We start from the raw sequence: 21847 nt of genomic DNA, 5'->3' as shown, positions 1-21847 counted from the left end.
GGAAATTGATATGCAGTATATCAAAGTTATTTGTTTGTTTGTTTGTTTGTTTATTGAATTATCAGATACTATGCCATTATTGTAAGAACTGTCCATGTAATACAAGCCAGAAACCAGTTGAAAGCTATAACAAAGCCCCCCCCCCAACACACACACACACACACACACACACACACACACACACACATACGTTTCTCATCATTAGACTTTTATTTGTTGGGAACATATGCTTGTTGTTTCTATCTTCTGTCTTTTCTATTGTTTCTATCTTCTGTCTTTTCTAGAATGGTTCATGAAGTATAGGTGTCTTGGTATGGAGCCTTTTCCTACATTTCTCCACCTACTTACAATTTTTACTGAATGTCAAAGTTTGTAATAACTAAGTAAAGCTATACACAGATTAATCGCTGATTTTTAACCTAATTGTTAAGTACTGAAAAATCACAAATTGTACTGTTACAAATCCCAAATTAGCACCCCCTTTTCGAACACGGCAAATGCTGTGTTGAAACTTTAAAAAAAATGCTAGTTGATTCAACACTGCATGTTAAATCAGCAATAGTTATTTGGCATGGAAAGAGACCTGGAGAACTGCATATGTTTTTACTGGTTCTAAAAGTCCTTTTAGGGGTCTTTAGGGGTAACTTACATACCATTTTTCAGAACCGCTTTTGGAATGAGATAAAAAGATGTGAGAATTAACTTAAGTTTAGTTCTGTGAGCTACAAAGAAAAAGAAAATTTGTTACTAAAAATTTCACCGAAGTAAGGCGGGGTCTACAATTACATAGACTAGCTTTCCGATCCACGTGCGCTATAGTGCTTCGTGTAGGGAGTAGATGCCGTAAGTGCACGCGTCAAACATTACTCCACTTCTTGGTGCGTTCGCCTTCCATATCTGTACTGTGGTCCGATTTTTAAGTCATCGTTACTTATATATATTTTAGTATCGGCTATAATCTGCATGTTTCTGCATTTTTAATAATCTCGAACCTTTGCTGCATCTGTTTTTTTTTTTTCAGAAAATTGTGCCTTATTAATATTTGGCAATCCAACCATGACATGACGGAGACTGGACCAAATTATGGCACGTCAGCTATTGTTGGTATTTTTTTCAGCCGATGCAGAATGGAAGTTCTATAATCTTTCTTGATATCTGGACAATCGAGCAAGACACAAGATGGAAACATTCACAATACATGATATGGTCTTCAATACCACAGATATTTACAAAATATTGTGTGGATTCGGTTTAAAAAATATGTCAGAGTGCGAGAATGAGACCGAGACAATCACCACAATGACACCACGGGAGCCTAAAGGTAAAATCAAATTTCTCTTGTTTAGAAACACAAGTGTTGCATCTCATTTATTATCAATGTAAAATTGCGTATCATTATACACCAATTAGGCATCAACAAAATTACGCGCTTTTTCCTATGCGCACAAATGTGAGTCGCAGATATCTACTGATCTTTAATGGGTGGACATTAGCCGATAAAGTTTATGAATTTAGTGTAAATAATATGATATGGTTATTATAAGGTTATTTGTGATTTAAAAGATCCTTAGATGCACATGGCGTAGCCGTTACTTGACGCACCAAACTATATGACTTAAGCCCAGAACAGACAGCAACATATATTTAATTTTCATTGTAGAAAGCGACGCTATAAGGAACTGCTAGGGAACGTGGAAATTTATCCTTCAAATGGAAAATATATTCGACGAACAATTCGAACAGTTGTTTTATTTTATCAGTAATTTCATCTTGACATTACCACGTCTAAGTTCATTTTACAAATATGTTATTTTTACAAATGTTCATAAGGATATATATATATATATATATATATATATATATATATATATATATATATATATATATATATATATATATATATATATATATATGTATATATATATATGTGTGTGTGTGTGTGTGTGTGTGTGTGTGTGTGTGTGTTCATCATGAAATTTGAATAGACCTGAACTTGGGAAGATAAATCTGGAAAACTGTGCAGCATTCAAAAAATTAGCCTTTTAGCCTATTATTATATGTCACAATATGTAAACTTGTTTAACCTGGAACTGCATTACACTATCTATGTGTCCTAACCAAATGTTGTTTTAACAGATATAAATCAAATGGTCCGCATCGTCCTCTACTGCCTCATCTTCCTCCTCAGTGTCCTGGGCAACAGTCTCATCATTGCCGTATTGGTGCGGAACCGGCGGATGCGAACGGTTACCAACCTCTTCCTGCTTTCTCTGGCAGTCAGCGACCTGATGCTCTGTGTGTTCTGCATGCCCTTTACCCTAATTCCCAACTTGATGGAAAATTTTGTCTTTGGCAGTGGCATCTGTAAAGTGGCCACTTACTTCATGGGTGAGTATACAGGCAAGTGTGTATGTCTATAATGTGCATGTGCTCTGAGAATTTAATAGCAAAGATTAAAGAATGCATCTGTTGTATGTACTAAGTTAGGGAGAGGCTGCTGATTTTGTTCCGAGCAAGTAGAAACACATTTAGTACAACTAAACCATTTTTTGAAGACTGAGACCAACTGATAAAACAAGTGGAATCAGGTGGGCTCTTGCACAAGTGGAATTAGATATAGTACTGCGAAGTTGGATCAGATATGATCTTGCACAAGTAGAATCAGAGTGGGATCAGGTGTGCTCCTCCTCACCTGGAATGAAGGCCTGCTGCCACACCGGCCCTTTGCATGTAACATGCAAAAAAAATTCTGAAATTTGGGAATCAATGACAGACTACACCAGGACAAATGTTAAGGCCCAATTTCCCAGATCCAGACTAAGCCTAAATCTAGACTGAAATGTATTTCCAGTGATTATTCTCTATGGGTCACTGCAGTTTAACCCAAGACTAGGCTTAATCCATGTGGGGGGAAAACTGGCCCATTATCTATCTATCTATCTATCTATCTATCTATCTATCTATCTATCTATCTATCTATCTATCTATCTATCTATCTAGATAGATAGATAGATAGATAGATAGATAGATAGATAGATAGATAGATAGATAGATAGATAGATAGATAGATAGTCGTACAAAATTGGCAACTAAACTAAACTACAGATCGTGTCTTTCGTTTTTAATCCAGGGAACAGCTAACAAGCCAGGAATGTCTCACATTGTTACAGAAAGCATGTTCAGTTTACCTTGTTTTTAAATGTTTGAAAAGTAGCACTAGTATGCTAAAGGCACACGGACTGCATTCGCGTCAAACACGCGTGAGGACGTAACGACGTGATGTAAAAGACCGAGCTTGTGGAAAAACATAAGCGCATACACACTAGTGTGAGTCAAGTGTCTGATTAACACAGTGCACTGATCCCATCTAGACACTACCTTCTTTATCTGTAACACGGTCTCTGTTACAGCTCTGGCTCCGAGGCTGGAAGGCTCGAGTGTTTATACTGTGGGTGCTCCTCCATGAATCCACAGCAACTGTCCGTGATTAGGGGAGGAGCAGGCAGCACGAACTGGTGGGAGGACTAGTCACTCCACCATCTTCCCACCACAGCACCCAACACTAATTGTTTTTAACAAAAATAATTTCGGTTAAAGTAACAGTTGGAGAAAACACATCACACTCTCAAATAAATTCAAGGATGCTGTGAGCAAAAATAATTGGGGCGGACATGTTACCCCCCCCTCCAAACTTTGAAGGGGACGTGAATGCAACCCCCCCCCCCCCCCCAAAAAAAGTGCCTATGTATAATATACTGCAAAGAGCAAAATCAGACTGCTAATTCTAAGACAGTATAAAGCAGATATGCATGTTTTTTTATTACCTATATATGGGTGTGTCCCCCCTTCATAAATAATGAGCTGGGTGCCAGCCAGCCATTGCTCATCCAGTGAACTTCTGAGCAGGAATACTGGAGCTTTTTACAGACCTGAAGATACATTTTACTAATTACTGTAAAGTGGAACCCGTCAAAATTCAGCGTGTGCAGCCCATCTTCACAGTGGCTTCAATACAGTAATTCAAGCTTATATAAAAAACAACAGGTGCAGGGACATGAGCTATTCTCTACTAGATTTATTGTATTAGTATTTGTTCTCTACGTTTTAAGTAATACTGCATTGCTACCATTTTCATCCCACATTCTTCATTCCCTCATCCCCAACTGAAGTTTCATCCCAGCAATCTTGCCTCTGTGACCACAGTCCTCATTAATGGGTGACCATTCTTCATGCCCCACAAGCAAATAAGTATAAATAATTAATCAAATAACCATACAAACACTATTCATTGTCTGTACTCTACAGTATGCACCAACCGAAGATAAGAGCATATCTATTGTAACTGATATGTTGTCAGTTTGTCACTGTGGAAAATTGTTGGCTGTAGTAATTCATGTGTCTGAATTTTTGATTTGACATTGATTTTGCATAGTGCAATGGATTTCAAGACAGCCTTTCATTTTCCTCAAAGTGTGTCTACAGTTGTGAAAAATGTGTTTGACATGTTGGAGCATAATCTATTTAGAAATACCATTTCTTTAAATGTGTGTATGCAATTGAAAAAAACTGTCATCTTTGTCTTAATGTGTATAAAGAAACCTAACCATTTTATTACTGATCAGCAATTTAGCAATCTCTGTCAGACATTTACAAATGTAATAATGCTTAGCAATTACACAACTGCAAAATCTTTTTAAATGTATTTGAAGCTATAGGTAATGAGCTGCACTCGATATCTGAAGATGAGCACTGTTATATAATCACTGATAATGAATAATATGCTTGCTTTCAGTTTTGTTAGTGACAATCGTTCATAGTTTGTAGCTAGTTGAGCAAGGCGGTAAGACAATGGTGCTGTCACAAATCCTCATATCCATCAGCATGCTTCTGCCATTCTGTTCACCATGTCACCTAGTGATTTAACCCCCTGGGTTTACCAGCCCTCACTATGATGGTTTGGAACATGGACAGAGAACAGGTCGTACTAGTCAACATTCACAGGAGTGGGTTTTTGGATCAGTGCCTGAACATCCTAAAATGTGAAACCAGCAGTCATTAAAATAACAAAGAAGTGTGCCTTTAGCTTAACATCATGCAGTTAGTATATCTTGTGACAAGCTATAAAACAAGTTGCTCCATTAGTGCTGAACGGCAAGGCGTTTCCTTAGGACTGCCAGTTCTTTAGTTCAAGCCTTCTAGCTAAGAACCAAGACACTCTTTTGCTGGTACTCTCAGTCGCTGAGCTTACTGGGTGTAGCAACAGCATTCCAATGTTTACACTTGATAGAAATTCTCTGTCCTCTGCTGAAATATAGTTTTTCTTTGCAGTGTGATAACTATGCTGATTAACATTAACATAATGCAACGTAAATTCCCGATAAAGCAGATTGAATTTACTGATTTTATTTGTTTACACATGCGCACACACACACACACACACACACACAGGTATCTCGGTGAGCGTATCCACCTTCAACCTGGTTGCCATTTCCCTGGAGCGTTACAGTGCTATCTGCAATCCTCTAACGTCACGCACCTGGCAGACCAAGTCCCATGCAGCCAAGGTGATCACTGCCACTTGGCTACTGTCCTTCCTGCTCATGCTACCCTATCCCATCTTCAACACCCTGGTACCGTACCGCCGCACCAACAACAGCACAGGCAACATGTGCCGCCTCCACTGGCCCAGCGACATCATCCAGCAGTCGTGGTAAGGTCCCCTACAGCTCCCAACAGCTATGCAAGGCTTCAGTTGATAATGAGGAAATGATCATTTGGCACATGTGAATGGAACATTAACTAAAACGTCTGAGGTGACTATTAGCTCGCATACCGTCGGCGTGGTAGCCACATTAGGCACGTTACAGGGCAGAAAGTGCTGGAAAGTATTGATCTGCTTAGCTTTGCAGCTTTTTCTTTTTGTCAGGTATGTGTTCCTGTTATTGATCCTCTTCTTGGTGCCGGGAATTGTGATAATGACGGCATACGGTCTCATCTCTGTCGAGCTCTACAGAGGAATCAAGTTTGAAATCGCTAACAGGAAGTCAAACAGAGGTTTATTTGTCATGCATACATATTCTTCAAGAAATACCAGAAAGAAATATGTAGATTTGAATGTGGATGGATTTCTTCCAGATTTAGCAACCAGATTTAAAATGTTAAAGTTTAAATTGCTGTGATAATCATGTTTTCCTGTATGTTCGGACATTCCTATTGGCTGCATTTCCCAGAGCGTGAGAGCAGCACTGGAAGTCTAAAGCCCAGTGACAGCGATGGCTGTTACCTCCAGCCCTCCAAGAGGAAGCGATTGGAACCCCCGTCGCCACACCAGGCCCTGGCAGGAGGGAGCTCCAGCGAGGCCAAACCCAAGCTGAACCGCGTGTGCAGCAGCAGCCCCACAGCCAATCTGGTGGCCAAGAAGCGCGTCATCCGCATGCTCCTCGTCATAGTGGTCCTCTTCTTCCTCTGCTGGACGCCTGTGTTCGCTGTGAACGCCTGGCGGGCATTTGACAAGAACTCAGCCAACCGACTGCTGTCGGGCGCACCCATCTCGTTCATCCACCTGCTGTCATACACGTCGGCGTGCGTGAACCCTATCATCTACTGTTTCATGAACAAGCGCTTCCGCCAGGGAATGCTGGCCACCTTCACCTGCCGCGCATGTGGCCTGGACAGTGAGGCCAGGGCCGGTGGGCGCTTTGGGGTCACGGCTGGTGTGCTTACAGGTATGGGCTGTGGAGGAGGGGCAGGGCAAGAGAGTGGGACTGTACCCTCCAGTGGGACACTGACCCGACTCACATACTCCAGCGTCCGCGGGTCCGCACAGGCGTAGGGTTACAAGAGGGAAAGGACGAAGTTCACTGGCGACCTTCTGCCCATGAAGGGTAGTCAACATTAAGGAAGCCCTCTTCAGTGCAATACAGTCTATAACATTCAATCCATACAGCTCTACAGTAGACTTCAGTCAGTTTGGACATTGAATGTAGATATCACTGACTGAGAAATCAGTAGAAACATGCAATATCACTATTCAGCCTGTGACATTCGAGACCCACATGAATAATCATGTGCTGCCGGACAGGAACATTGAAGGACTGCAGTCTGATGTAATTTTGGGTACATGTCTTAACTGAATAAACACGTGCATCATACAGAGCATTCCAGTGGAAGGCTTGACAGGGACTCCAGTCTGCATTAGCACACTGGCTCATGCTTGGGCTTATGTAAGGTAGAATTTATGGACTAGCTCTGGCCCTGTCTGTCTCTTTCCAGTGGTCTGGCCCACCTACAATCTCTTGGCGAGAACTGTTTATTAAAGAGCCTATTCTTTAAGGGGGGGTTATAGGGCAACATTTTCTCCATTAAATTTCTTTCTTAATTTTTTTTAGGTTTCATTACCAAAGACAAAATAATCAACTCTGGATTGTTTCTGCCTCAGTATATGGTAATAGTTTTGGAAGCACCTAGGTGAGAGACTTTAGAATGACACAAGCAGTGTTAACTAGTGTCATACTTTATATAAAATATTTTCAAAGATCCTTAATGCCACAGATAATCTTATATGATATTCCTTTGAGCAGTTTCTTTACTGTGGTTCTGTTGTATGAAATCATAGGTAGCCTAAAATCCTGTACTGGAGCAATAACATTTTTGAAAGTTAACAAATATATAAAATAAGTACAAATCAGTATTTTAGTCATACACATATTGAATATAGAGGATACAAAATGGTATCCACAGTTTGAAATTCCCAAGTTTGGCAAGAACTACCTAGATTTTTCTATATACAATCAAACTATGTGATTCAGTCTTGAAAATTCACAGAAGAAAAGGGGACTGTGGGCAAAAATAAAAACTGTAATGTCTCTCTAAACCCTCCCTGCACTGGCTTACTGCTCTCTTTCTGTGGCACACAGAGACTGTAAACGACTGAGGTTGTCCAGATGTTTTGAGAACATGCACAGCTAGGGCTTTCAGAGACTTTACAGACCTCCAGCATAGCAGAAACGTGTCCAGGCCTCCAGGATCAAGCCCAGCGAACAACCCAGACCTCAGGCGGAAGATGTGTACATTATCTTAGCCACATATCATTTACTTATCCTCTGGGCAGTTTTTCAGATTTTTTTTTTTTTTCCTCAGATGGCTACAATTTATTGTCATTGCCACATAAATATGTAGAAATGTGTAAATACATTTTGGTGTATTTCATTTCTGACACTCTTTGCAGATCTTGTATGTCAATGTAGTGTCAACCATTTTCCCTCCCAAAAGGTACACAGTCACTTCTTTATCCAAACACTGTGTTCTTCAAACTGTACAGCTTGTACCTTTTATTTGACATACAGGTGCTCCTTATCTTTATATGAGACTTTTCACACCTGTCAGCAACATCAAAGCACCTAACCAAGGCCTGTTGCTCACACCTGGCCCCTTCTCCTCCTAGTACCTGTGGCACGCTGGAAAATCTCAATATATTTTCATTGTTTACTGATTCTCAACATTTATATAGCCAATTCAAAATATACTGTGTTACTATATATCTTAAGACAGCATAATTACTCATGTATCTGTGCTTGATCGTGAATAAACATTAACCTAATAAAGACTTGAATAATCTTCAGCCTTCTCTCTGGTATGATGGACCATATAGAATATTCCTGTTTAGGTCTAGAAACATGGACTCCCAGGAAACACCATTTCAAAGCATGAAACAGAAAAGCAATTTTTGTAAACAATAGGTTATAGGTATATGTTAGAGGTAGCTTGAGTGTGGAGCCATTTTAATTCGTACACTTGTTTATGCTGAGAAAGTCATATGAAGCCTTTTAACAAATTTTGCACATTTATTAGCAACCAGTGAGGTGGAAAAGACACTCATTTAACACATCACCTATAGCATAGCATTTTGCCATACTTATCAACAGTATGTTATAACAAGTGAAATGGCCACCTTCAGAAATACAAAGGATTAAATAAAGCTTTTAAGCGACTGAACTGGATGCTTTGATATATACAAACACAACCCATGAATATATTTGAGCGGCTTAATGGAAACGCCTCTGAGAGTCTGCGCTCATCTTACTGAAATGTGCACGTGCATATAATACTTTCCTTTGCATTACAGTAATCAAAGGGAGAGAAATAAAGCTTTTAACAGCCATGGTGGAGAGGATGTGAAGAGTAGGATTACAACTTCAGCATTTTGACAAGGCACCAATGACATTACCCATTCGTCACTGCCTTGGTAGGAATAACAGCCACGTATCTTAACAATCCTGAGTGACTAGCAAGCTTAAAAAACGCTAATCTAAACAAACAGCCAACCATGTCTTTTAGTATGATAAAGGTCTAAAGATGGCAGTGAACTACAGAAGACTGTTTACCACTGAAAAATGTTTCCATTGAATTTTCATGAGTAAGAAAAAAAAAAAAAAAATCACATCTCAGAATTTCTCACATTTTTATTTCTTGATTTTTATGCCAATATTGCAAGTTTTTTTTTCCTTTTAATGACATATGGAACTGAGCAGGTGCAATATGTACAAAACAGACAACAGAAACAAACTAATGTTATATATAAAACTGTCCCCTTGGTTCACGTTATTGCTAAAATATCACAGACGGCACAGGATCCTACTGTCAGGGCTGATACCACTACCATACCTCTTCTTATCACTAGAACAATACACTGATAGAAAATAAGACAGAGAGAAAGAGAGAAGAGGGCTGTATGTAAGCAACGTAACAAGACGAATGTAGATTCTCTCCAAGTACATGAGACAAGAAGACTGAGTAAGTGCAACGCATCACAGAGAAAAACCACAAACTAATGAAGCAGAAATAGGTGCAGCCAATAGGAAGAGAGAGAGAAAGAGAAAGAGAGATGAGAGAGAGAGAAAAAGAGAGAGACAGCTTTGTATTTTCTGTAGCACTTTGTCTAGTCTTGAATTTGTAAGGTTTTCTGCCACAAAGAAGCTAAATTTGCTTTTTCAACCTCTGTTCTAACACAATGAAAAAAATGTAAAAGCTGCCTCTGGTGCCACACTTTTTAAGCAGTGCACGAAAAGGTAAAAAGTCATTTGGCATATTAGAGAACACACGCGCACGCGCGCACACACACACACACACACTCACACTCACACACATTGATCAGAGCTCATAAAAACAGCTGCTTTTGGAAGAGACAAAGAAACCGGCTGACACATGAACATGTAACCATTGGAAGTGAAAACAGTTATATAGAAACAGAGAACAGAAATGTAAATGGTGATTTCATGTTCGGTCAGAGTTCTTACTGTGAATATGGAATTACGGGTGAGAAACATCTGTAACATCTGATGGCTGCTACGGTACATGCCTCCAGCTAAAGAATGTAATGTCCATACATATTCTACACACCTGAACTCTGAGATATACCAAGACGTTACTGACTGGATATGACAAATATATTGTGTGTGTTTTGTCAAATCATGTGTTATTCAGTCTTGCAATCAATGTAATTACAATTGACCTAGGTCAGTTTTAAAAGTTGAAATTGTTCTAGTCAAGTCCTTCATTCTAAAGCTCTACACCAAAAACATAAAAAGGAGAAGTCAATGTAAACAGTAAAACCCAGCTAGGATTGTCACATAGGCTTGTTTGGAAAACAATACAATGAATCTTGTCACATGGTTTCAAACAACCAATGTGATTCAACATAAAACAAAAGCAGAGTTGAGCCACTGCATCATGTCATAAGATGGGACTACGAAACAGCATTTTACACAGGCTGAACAGTTCGGAAAGCTTTCAAACACTATAGAACAAAGAGAGTAAATGGCAAAAAAATTAAAATGATAATTTCCCAAGGAAAAAAAAAATCATATACTTGGAGGGGGGTACAATTTTTCCACATGAAGGCAACCTGGCCTTAAAGCACTTAATTTAGTCAATGCTGACAGCACATTAAACAGGGAGACAGTTTCATCAATATTTTTAAATTATTACGCATTAAAGCCAACTTTTACATCAGTAGCCAACAAAATGCTAAAGATTTAGGACAGAGATATATTTTTTAAAAGCCCATTTCCGGATCCAGTCAAGAATAGTCCAAACATCTCCACCATCATGTAGGATAAACGCTGAATTTGACATGTAACATGGTAAATGTAAATACTGTGGATGGTTCGCACGTGAGCCCTTGCAACCAAAGAACCATACAAGATCATTTAAATGTTCGAATGTTTTTCAGCATTCTACAAAATAAAAACAATAATATAAAGCATTATTGCAAGTTTTATTTTTAAATGACTACATGACTGAAGTAAGGCAAGTCTAAATAAATCATATTTAGCATTATAAAGTAATTTTATAATGTACAAAATAAAAAATGGAAATAAGATTACACAAAAAATGGAAATTATTCATATGTTTTTTGTTCCAAGGGCTTACGTGCAGTTACCTTGCTGCTGCTATTGTTTAGTACTGTCACAGCCGTTGCAAACCCTAGCGTGATGGTACTTAGGACAATTCCTAAATGGAGCTTCAAAAGGCAAAATAAACTCCCTGGGGGTACTAAATGTTATTACTTTGGATATTCAAATTACAGTTCTGCCCATAAATGACACTTATTCTTAAAAAAATATTGCCTTGTTTAGTTGTTCACTACATTTACTACCATTACCAAGAGCTCTGTATAGTAAGGAAGACTGTAAACTCCACCTAAACTTGATGACTAAAGAAAACCATTTGTTTATGCTGTCTTAACATTACATATACATCGATTCTGTTAAATAATTCCTTAGATGCCCAATGAGTGGATTTTTAATTCATTTGTTTACAAACTATGTGAATAGAGCAGCTGGAGTTACATTAAGGTTTTCTACTGACTCCTGGTTCTTGCATCCTATTTGGCCAGTGTAATTAAAGTTAAAGTTAGAGTTAGACTGAATGTTTAAAAAAAAATGCTCATTTTTCTAAGGTGATATAATGAGTGCAAAGGAAAGGGAATTGGTCTCAAGGTGAGTGTGCTAATCATCAAAGCCACAGAAGTGGATCAGGCTGGTGAAATTGGTTATTCCCAGTGGTTATTCCCAGTGGTTATTCCCACATACCAAGACGCACCACTTCACCTACACAATATTGCTGTATGCATATATCTTTGAAAGACTAAACACATAGCTGCAGGGTACTGACTTCCACTGGACACTTCTCTAGTCTCTTGTCCGCTTTCTAAGAGGACAATGAAAGAAAGTAACAGATGTGGACATCACACATCAAACTGCTTGGACACAAAACACCACAGGAAGTTACTAGGCTACGAGACTTAGATGCAGGTGCAATGAAACAAAAAAGATTTTAACAAAAGGTAGTATTGTGATGGTCCTCACAAGTTAAATTACTGTACAATGGAAAGACAAAATGTTATACAAAACTCCTAGAGCAGATTGATTTGTTAGTTACTCTTAACTGTCATTAACAACCTTGATATACATTACTGGGTTAACAAGGCCACAAGAAACAAATCAATAACTGGTGTAGTAAAGCTGTCTACTTTTGGTGTACAAGAGGCCACAGCTGCCAAGACACACTTCAACAATTACAGAAACAACTACGCATCACAAGATCTTTGGGTACGTTCGAATGAAAGCAAAATGTTTTGATCATCTAAAGTTTGACAACATACAGAGGTTAAGGACGTCAAGCCTGAATGTTAAACAGCTGTGTTGGGGGATGGGACCGAGCTGCTTCCAGTTCACAGGCCACAGCGGTGAGGTGTGAACTCCACTCTAACTATGCCGATCCGGTAAGGCCACGTCTAATGGAAGGACAGGACTTACATAAGAAAAATGCTTTGAAACAAAAAGTCAACATTCTGAGAACTGAAATTAAAGTGTAGGAAGACGCAAAAGGGATTTAAAAACGTTTTAGAAAATTTCAAAACCTGAAGGAAACAAATTTTTTAAATGATCTGTCCAATCCAGACACTTATGACACACAGAAGTAAGAGGGCCGTGTCAGATCATGGACAAGTGACACACACTCGGAGTGTGCTGGAAATGTACACTACTCTATGGCTACTGCTTAGATTCACCAAGCAGACGCATGGGCTCCAAACCTTAGATAGGCCTCTGTATTGCGAGTGATGGTTTCTGGTTTCATTGTTCTGAAGGCAGAGAGATGTCGCTGATCCTCCTCTCATGCCAACACGCACATTACTGAAAATTCTGAAAGGAAGCATATTCACTCCGTATTGCAGGCAAGGAAGAGGAAATACTTAAAGCTTTTTTTCTTTTCAAAGACTTAGAAAAAATCAATAAGAAAAATAGACCCTCTGAGTTGCTTCCCAAAGCAAATTGAAAACAACTTTAGATTAAAAAAAGAAAGGAAAAAAAGTCCCTTTTTAAAAATTGAGGAGTATAAAAAATTAAGTCCAAGCAAACAGGTGAAAAGAATATCATTACGTATATAGAATATACGTATAGAAATGAAAGAAGCAATATACAGAAGCCACGTAGGGACCGTAATACCCTGCCATGCCCCAAACCCTAAAAAATAAAAACAAAATAAAATAAAGTAACAATAAAAAGTGTAAATCCTCAGAGTAGGAAAAGTAGGAACAGAATCTATTTGGTAACAAAAGTGTACTATATGTTTTCATTAAAACAAAACAAAAACAAAGAGATATGGAGAAAATGTACCATTACTAAAGCTTATACAATAACATTGGTCCATAAGAACTATATGTCTATAACATAACTATAACATTGGTCCATAAGAACTATTTCTTCCTCTTACAATTTGACCACAACCCTCCTTTCATGAGTCCATTCCTCTGCACAGGCACCTCACTCTTTAAACACAAACGTACAAACTAGGACAGAGAGAAAAAGGTCAAAATTAAAAAATAGGGTGGGGGGGGGGGATTGGCAGGGTACTGGGTACTGTCTTGAAACGTGTTTTGGTGTGTGTCAGGTGCTTCACTGCCGTGATCCAATCTCCTTGGTACGGGCGCTCAGTGTCTTTTTGGCTCAGTCCATCACGAGCCCCACACAGGCATGTGCCTCATGGGAGAGTGGGGGGAACCTCCCCAGACACTTCCCTATATCCCCCACTCCACCCCCTGCTACCCCCAGTCATTTCAATCTTTGTATTCCACGCTTTCGTCTTCTCTTTACTGAAGGTTCTCGGTTTTCAAAATCAATATGCAGCACTTTCCTTTTGAAACGTACATGTACGGTCATTGGCGGCGGCAGCGGTTTGTCGCGGGTCCTCAAGTGCTCCCGTGGCCGTTAGGACACCACGGCGGCCGTGACGTTGGAAGACGAGGGCGTGACGGGGTTGGGCCCGCCCCCGCCCACGTACGCGGACCCGTCGCCAGTCCCGCCCCCTGCGGTGCCTGCCAGCAGGCTGGCAGCGCCCGTCCTCAGGATGGCTCCCGCGGCGCTGCAGTGTGGCCGCGGGCCGGGCTCTGGCGTGTACGTGAACGTCAGCGTGGTGGAGTAGATAATGCCATCGTTGCGCACCAGCGTCACGGGTACCTGCACAGGCTGCCGCACCCATCGCCAGCCCTCGCGGAACGCCGAAATGTCCGGGACCACGCAGAGCATGCTCTCGCCACACCTGCAGGACAAGCAGCATGCTGGTTAACATGCTGGTTAACAGGAAGAGCTGGGTGAGCAGTTAATGCAGTACTTCTCAGTGACGGTGCACATCACTGTTCTACCGCTTCATACACAACTGAACTCAACATGTTTTAGGTGCTTTAGCACCTTTTGTCTTTCATATGCCTCTGTGAGGTCATGGGTTTATATATTGGGAACTTGAGCTCCCTCATCAATTCATTGTGTGTGTGCGAGCATGCAAGCATGTGTGCATGTGAGTGTACGAGGACTTCCATAAAAAAAGAAAATCCTACCTGTACATAGTCTCAGCTTCCACATCCCCAAACCAAACGCGTAGGTTTGGAGCAAAGTTCTGCCCCGTTAATTCCAGCATCGCTACATCTCCTCCACCATTGAGCTGCATGCATACAGAAGCATGCATGCACACGCACACACATACACACACATACAGAGAGGGAGTGAGGATGCATTAGTTCCTGTGAGAGTGCATGTGTGTGTGATTTCTTTCATTTATAAATATTACCTTGGGCCTTTTGCTACAACTAATGATGTGGTTACAGAGAATAAAGGCTTTGTTCCAGCTGTGTGTGTGTGTGTGTGTGTGTGTGTGTGTGTGTGTGTGTACCTGTAAGCTCTCAACCACAGGCACAGGTGTGACAGAGGAGTGGACAGGACCCATTCCCTCATAGAAGGTGTATTCTGCTTTATCTGTGCTGATGATGGTCCAAGAGGCGCCATCGTTGATCATCTCTTTATTTGGTTCCTTTGGGCATGGAGTGGCCTGAGGAACAGTGTATACACGCACACACAAATGCACACGCACGCACACAAACACAAGCGCACATGCTAAAGTTTCTGCTCTAAAATCCTATTCATTGAAACAGATGATGCATGCAGGTGTCTGGAGAGGGACAACCATGGAAATCATGGCTGATTTAAAAAATAATGAATGAGCTAGAAACTGTTATCCTGTATTAAAATGACTTCAGATTTTGCTCCTGTGTATGTGTGTGTGTGTTCTCACTTGAAATTGGATGATCCTCTCTTGGGAAAGGCACAGGTACATCCTCTCCGTGTCTTTTAGGTAGAAGGCACACTTATGCAGCTGAGACACGGGGTCATCTGCATCCAGCAAGGCAGTCTGTTTGTCTACCTTACGGATGATCTGTAAGGGAATACACGCACAAAGGAATGTGTGGCGGATGGGTGCATGTGCGTGCGCACACACAGAAACACACACGGAAGGCAGACCAAATACAGCAATTAAGAGATCCCCGCAAAGAGATATAGAGAGCAAGAAATATAATAGGCCTATAGTTATAGAAATGTCCATGATATTAATATTACAGGAGTTTGTTTTGGCATTTTCCGGGGTCCTTTATCTCCTATTCTAGGGGTAGACAGATGCATGGATAGATAGAGAAACAAGAGGGATAAGAGACCCAGTTCATACCAGTCGAGGCAAGGCCATTCCTGTGACTGAGCAGACAAGTTTGACCGTTTGGCCATAATGAATGTAACCATCCCGCACAGTGAACTCTTCTCCCTCAGACTCCTCATCATCCACTGTACACACACACACACAAACACACACAGCAGGGAATCAGTGTTCCTCTGTATGTGCCAGCTGTATGATTAAGATGTTTATGGTCCTGTGTGTATCTGTGTGGCTGAGTCTGTCTGTATGATGAAGGTGTGTTTGTGTGCTGGAATTGGTCTACTAGCTGCTAAACAAATTATACATAGAGGCCCATATTTTTGAGTGACTTTGTATGCATGAGCTTTTGCTCTTGGCTCCAACTAATGACTAGATATGAGCAGCCATACTTGTGTAGAATTTATGCCTTATGTCTGTATGCTGTTCTTTCTGGAGACTTTTGTGCGCGTGCACCCGAGTTTGAGAGAGAGACAGACAGAGAAACAGAGAGAGATAGAGATAGAGATAGAGAGAGAGAGAGAGCGAGAGAATGAGTGTGTGTGTGTGTGTGTGTGAGAGAGACAGTAACAGAGAGGCAGAGAGAACGAGACTTACAGAGGTGAATATAGAAGGCCCCCCACTGTTGCGAGCTGGCATGAAAGTTCCCTCCCTCCACGTGTAGGTAGCGTGTACTGACCGTCTGGGAGCGCAGTCTGTTAAACAGTGCCACTTTAGTTCCTGACGCTATACATACTACACACACCCAAAGAGAGAGAGAGACACACAGAGAGGGAGGAAAAAAGAAAGAAAGTGAGCGAGAGAGAGAGAGAGAGAGAGAGAGAGAGAGAGAGAGAGAAGCAAGGAAGTCATAAAAGATTAGCTTGACATTTCTAAACTTCATAAAATATTAACTGCATATTTGAGAGGGAGAATACCTACTTTAAAGTGGAGTTATATTAGATGAAGAAAAAACACAGCTCAAACCACCACTCAGATCTTGTTAAACAAGGAAGCGCTGGAGTTAAACTTGCTTATGGCTCCCCCTAGTGGTGTCTTATCAACTTGCTACATGTACAGTTTACTCTCAAATTTACTCTATTAAATATTCTACTCTTGTACTGCTCTTTTAAACATAGATAAGACAGATCATCCATGTAAAATTCTGAGGCTGCCACATATTTTGGTTTTCACAAAGTTTGCTTCTTCTCTGTTTTTAGATCTTTGTCAGATGTTTCTATGGTATACTGAAGTACACACACGCACGTACACACACGCACGCACACACACGCACGCACACACACGCACACACGCACACACGCACACGCACGCACGCACGCACGCACGCACGCACTTATATATAGTATTTCATCTAAAGGTTTAATTTTTCTTGAAAAATACATCAAGTTTATGCAGTGTGACCCTTCTTTTTCAAGATGTCTGCAGTTCACCCTGTGAGAGCCCACTCCATTGGATGATAAGCAAGCCCACACATGAACAGTCTCCATATGCTTTACTGTTGGCATGACACATTTACATTTTACATTTATGGCATTTAGCTGACACATTTATCCAAAGCGACTTACAATTATGACTGCGTACAACTTGAGTAATTGAGGGTTAAGGGTCTTACTCAGGGGCCCCACAGTGGCAACTTGGCAGTGGAACCAGCAACCTTCTGATTACAAGTCATGTGCCTTAACCACTGAGCTACCACTGCCATGACACAGGACTCATGGTAACGCTCACCTTTTCCTCTACGGACAATCGTTTGTCCAAATGTCCCAAACAGTCTGAAGGGGGCTTCATCAGAGAAAATAACTACCCCAGTCCTCTGCAATCCAATCCCTGTACTTCCTGCAGAATGACAGTCTGTCCTTGATGTTGTTCTTGGAGAGAAGCGGCTTATTTGCTGACCTTCTTGACACCAGGCCATCCTCCAGAAGCCTTTGTCTTGCTGTGTGTGCAGATGCACTGCCTGCTGCCAGTCCTGAGCAAGCTCTGCACTGGTGCTGACCCAACCCCATAGCCGAATCCTTTAGGAGACGGTCCTGGCCCTTGTTGGGCTTGAATCGCCCTGAATCCTTCTTTCCAGCAACTGACCCTCTCTCCTTGAAGTTGCTGATGATCTGATAGCACCTATATTTTATCTTACAAGCAGCAATGTCCTTTCCTGTGAAGCCCTTTTGATGCAAAGCAATGATGACTGCACACGTTTCCTTGGGAGGTGACCATGGTTAACAGAAGGTGGCAATGATTTCAAGCACCACCCCCCTCTTAAAGCAAGTCTGCTCTTCTAATTCAATCTGCATGACAGGGTGATATCAGCTGCCTTGTCCTCATTAACACTTTCTCCTGAGCTAACGAGAAGATCACTGAAATGATGTTAGCAGGTAATTTTATGGCAGGACTGAAATGCAGTTGAAATGAGTATTTTGTGATTAAGAAATTTCATAGCAAAGAATGACTTTGCAATTAATTTCAATTCATCTGATCACTCTTCACAACAATGTAGAGTTAATGCATATTGACACCAAAAAAAAATGAACCAGCAAACTTTGTGAAAACCAACATCTGTGCCCGTCTCAAAGCTTCTGGCAACAGCTGCAGGTTGCCGCAGGCATGTCATGCCAGGCAGGCTTTGAGCACTCACGGTCAGCGTTCTTGAGGGACTGCTTCTTTTTGGAGGGCTTGGAGATGACCTTGATGCGCTTGCTCAGGAAGACTCCGATGTTGGCGCTGTTTCCGTACAGCATGCGTACCGACAGCATGAAGTGCTTGCGCTTGTCTGAGTCCGATATGTACAAAGTTTTGGCCGTGCAGTAGTTCTGTGGAGGGACAGGACATGGTTATGTGTTGATGTATAGTATTATCTACTAATACACAAATATATACGAATACACCGTAGCTTTATTCAGAGGGCTACTGCTCATTACACAGTCTGTGCAGTCCAAGCATGTTGAAGGCAACATCACTTCTACTACATGTTATCTGTTCTACTATCAGCCAATAGGCCAAAGAATCCATGAATGGTTTGAGCCCCAGGGTTGTCAGTGTGTCAAGAATGTGTGTGAGGCATTTATTGTCCTGAGATTGATAATATGTTAAATGCAGCTGTATAGAGTTCTGGAGGGGGCTCTTTTCTTTGTCTTCCAATGTGCTTTAATTCCTTAATCAATGAAAATCTTTCTCTAAAATTGTTGTAGTGTGGAGGTGGTGTGGTCAGAAGGTGATGAGAAATGGAGGAGACAAGAGCTTTAGACCTCCTACTCCCGGCTCAACTACTGGCTTCAAGTCACTACGTGTGCTGCTGGGTATGCGTTTGCCCAGGAGCCGTGGAAGCCTCCCCACCAGGAGGGGCTAAGCAAATGGTTAAAGTTGATCGTTAATCTGCAGGCCGAGACTTGTGGAAATCACATAGTCTTGGCTGGATGGTATTTTAAACGATTAAGAGAGTGCACCATGAGCACACAGTTGCGTGAGCCTTTTTAAATCCTCGAAAATGCTCTTTAGACCCGATAAGACGTTACATAACACATGCAAATTAAAATAAAGACTTGAGAGAAATGACATGTCAACAAAACAAGATAAATCACAGAAACATTTATAATACAATTCTAGATGTAACTGTAACAGTAAACTTTTCAAAGAAACATGCCAGTGGTGATCTTATCTTATTAGGCAGTCACCATAAAAACAAGCTCAAGCTTTAAAGGACATGTTTGTATAAGGACTGATCTATTGGTTACCTACATATTTGCTGGTTCCCCCCACCCCTCAAACATTCAGTTAGATGTTGAAGAAAACATGTCAGCTATCACAGTAGCAGAAGCCATTTTTAAGCCTGACATTTGGCCTTTTATCCAAGCTTCTGTTACGTTAGTCACATTAGCGTGTGTGTGTTGTACCTTGCCCTCTAGATTGAGTTGCTGCATCTCTTGGTCACTGTTTCCAATGCCAATGAAGGCGCATGGCTGGGACTCCTGCTCTGAGCAGCCATCTCTCTCCATCTGTTCTCTCTTCTTCTTCCAACCACAGCCCATCAGATAAACACACGGGGGAGGGCAAAAGAATCTACACACACACACACACACACGCACACACGCGCACACACACACACACACACGCACACGCGCACACACACGCGCACACACACGCGCACACACACGCGCACACACACGCGCACACACACGCGCACACACACGCGCACACACACGCGCACACACACGCGCACACACACACGCACGCACGGGTGAACTACAGGGGAAAAAAGGCACTTAAAAAGTGCATAATGTTCATCACTTAAAACTCCTGACCATAAACACGCTGGTGTGGGTGACTCAAAACAGTTCCATTTGTTTCAAATGTCCAGTAGATGGCAGCATACACTCTGATACTTTTAATAAGTTCAGTGGCTCACACTGACAAAACATAATATGCCATAATGAAACTCAAGATCTTCCAAAACACAACTATTCTATTATGAATCATTCAGCCATCGAATAGCATCAATAGAGATCCTACACTGACCAATCAAGAATATACACAAACACCTTGAGATGAAGAAAAGAAACCTTCAACACACAGAAATTGGTAGTCTAAAGTTACAATTTAGACGGTAGTGTAGTTCTATGTCACATGTGCAGTTCTGTCCCTTGACTGGAAGTGTGTGTGGACTCTGGTGTCAGCCTCCTAATGACACCACTTCAGCACTTTGTAAACAGTACAGAGTTACAGGGGAAAAAATTATCTAAAAAAGAGGGGGGGGGGGTGAAGAGACAATGCAGAGATAGTCCAAGTAAACGCAGTCAGTCTGAAACCCTGCTCATACATACAAACGAGAGAAGAAGCAAACAAATCATTAATGAGTCATAACAATGTCTGCGTCACGACAGATGAGTTTATTTGAACACATTTTAGAAAAGGGAAAAAAAAAGGAAACGAATCGACTTCTATGCTGTTTTAGCATGCTGTTGGTGTCTGGTTTCACATCCTACTAGCAAAATGCTTCTGAAAGGCCAGGCCAGTGTGAGGAGAGGGAGTAGCTAGCTGTGTCTGGGGTCTTGCTGAACCGACTGGAAAACACTTTTCATTTGTTTGAAGAAACGTTCCATTTAGAAAAGACAAAAGGACTGAATTACACATCAGAACTTCAATATTTGATACTCACTGATCTCATACACACAGACATGCACAGCGACACACCACAAACATGCGCACACACAGACACGCCACAAACCAACACACCTACACAGAGACATACAGACACATGCTCACTTCCTCCTATCTTGCACTTTAACACAGACTTCAGGTTAAAAGGTTACAGAAGGAAAGGAACAATATATAAATGCAGTCATGCCAACCCATCCACACATTCAGTGGCCTTCACTAGCTCTTCAATGTCTGTCAGCACCTCTGTATGGAACCAGGTAACATTTCACAGCTAATATTACGAGGAGGTTTTAACAGTTTGGTCTGTCTCCTTTCTGCTCTCTCCCCTACTCAGCTGCTTCCTACGTCTGGCTGCGAGTTTTGGATTAACAGTGCGACACTTGTGGTGCAAGCATAAGGGGGAAAGTATTTCCAGCTAACAGAAGCCAGCCAGGATGTAACCACGGCACAAGTTCCCCATACATGGCCTCGGCTCCTCCCTGATCAATCTTTGCAAAACCCTGATACACCCCCCCCCCAAAAAAATGTTTCCTTTCTTCCTCCTCCCCTCCCTTGCTCCTCTCTCTCCTCTCCTCTTACTTTCATCCCTTCTTCTCCCTCTCTTCAAAAGTTCCCTGTGGGCAGAGAAAAACCTCATTTCCTCCAATGTCTCACATGG

The 21847-nt window shown here is 41.3% G+C and overlaps 2 protein-coding genes across 2 annotated transcripts in view; one reads left to right on the top strand and one right to left on the bottom strand.

Moving 5' to 3' along the window:
• The first annotated feature begins 1179 nt into the window (after positions 1–1179).
• On the top strand, positions 1180–6832 carry cckar (cholecystokinin A receptor). The gene is made up of 5 exons (XM_035519925.1): positions 1180–1321; positions 2137–2388; positions 5449–5710; positions 5927–6054; positions 6231–6832. Exons 1-5 carry the CDS (start codon positions 1180–1182, stop codon positions 6830–6832), a joined length of 1386 nt encoding a protein of 461 aa, XP_035375818.1.
• Positions 6833–9443: 2611 nt separating this feature from the next.
• The window catches only part of rbpjb (recombination signal binding protein for immunoglobulin kappa J region b), a 37398-nt gene continuing 24994 nt past the window's right edge, over positions 9444–21847 (bottom strand). The window contains exons 4-11 of the mRNA XM_035519694.1: positions 19926–20091; positions 18671–18845; positions 16636–16773; positions 16057–16169; positions 15628–15768; positions 15229–15384; positions 14897–15000; positions 9444–14601 (exon numbers count right to left, since the gene is read on the bottom strand). Of these exons, the coding sequence (XP_035375587.1) occupies positions 14271–14601; positions 14897–15000; positions 15229–15384; positions 15628–15768; positions 16057–16169; positions 16636–16773; positions 18671–18845; positions 19926–20091 (1324 nt within the window). The 3' untranslated portion in view covers positions 9444–14270. The remainder of the gene's footprint in view (positions 14602–14896; positions 15001–15228; positions 15385–15627; positions 15769–16056; positions 16170–16635; positions 16774–18670; positions 18846–19925; positions 20092–21847) is intronic.

Source organism: Electrophorus electricus, chromosome 19, assembly GCF_013358815.1.
Source record: "Electrophorus electricus isolate fEleEle1 chromosome 19, fEleEle1.pri, whole genome shotgun sequence".
NCBI classification, from domain to species: domain Eukaryota; kingdom Metazoa; phylum Chordata; class Actinopteri; order Gymnotiformes; family Gymnotidae; genus Electrophorus; species Electrophorus electricus.
The sequence above is the reverse complement of the archived record's forward strand: the minus strand, read 5'-3'. Positions and strand labels throughout refer to the sequence as shown.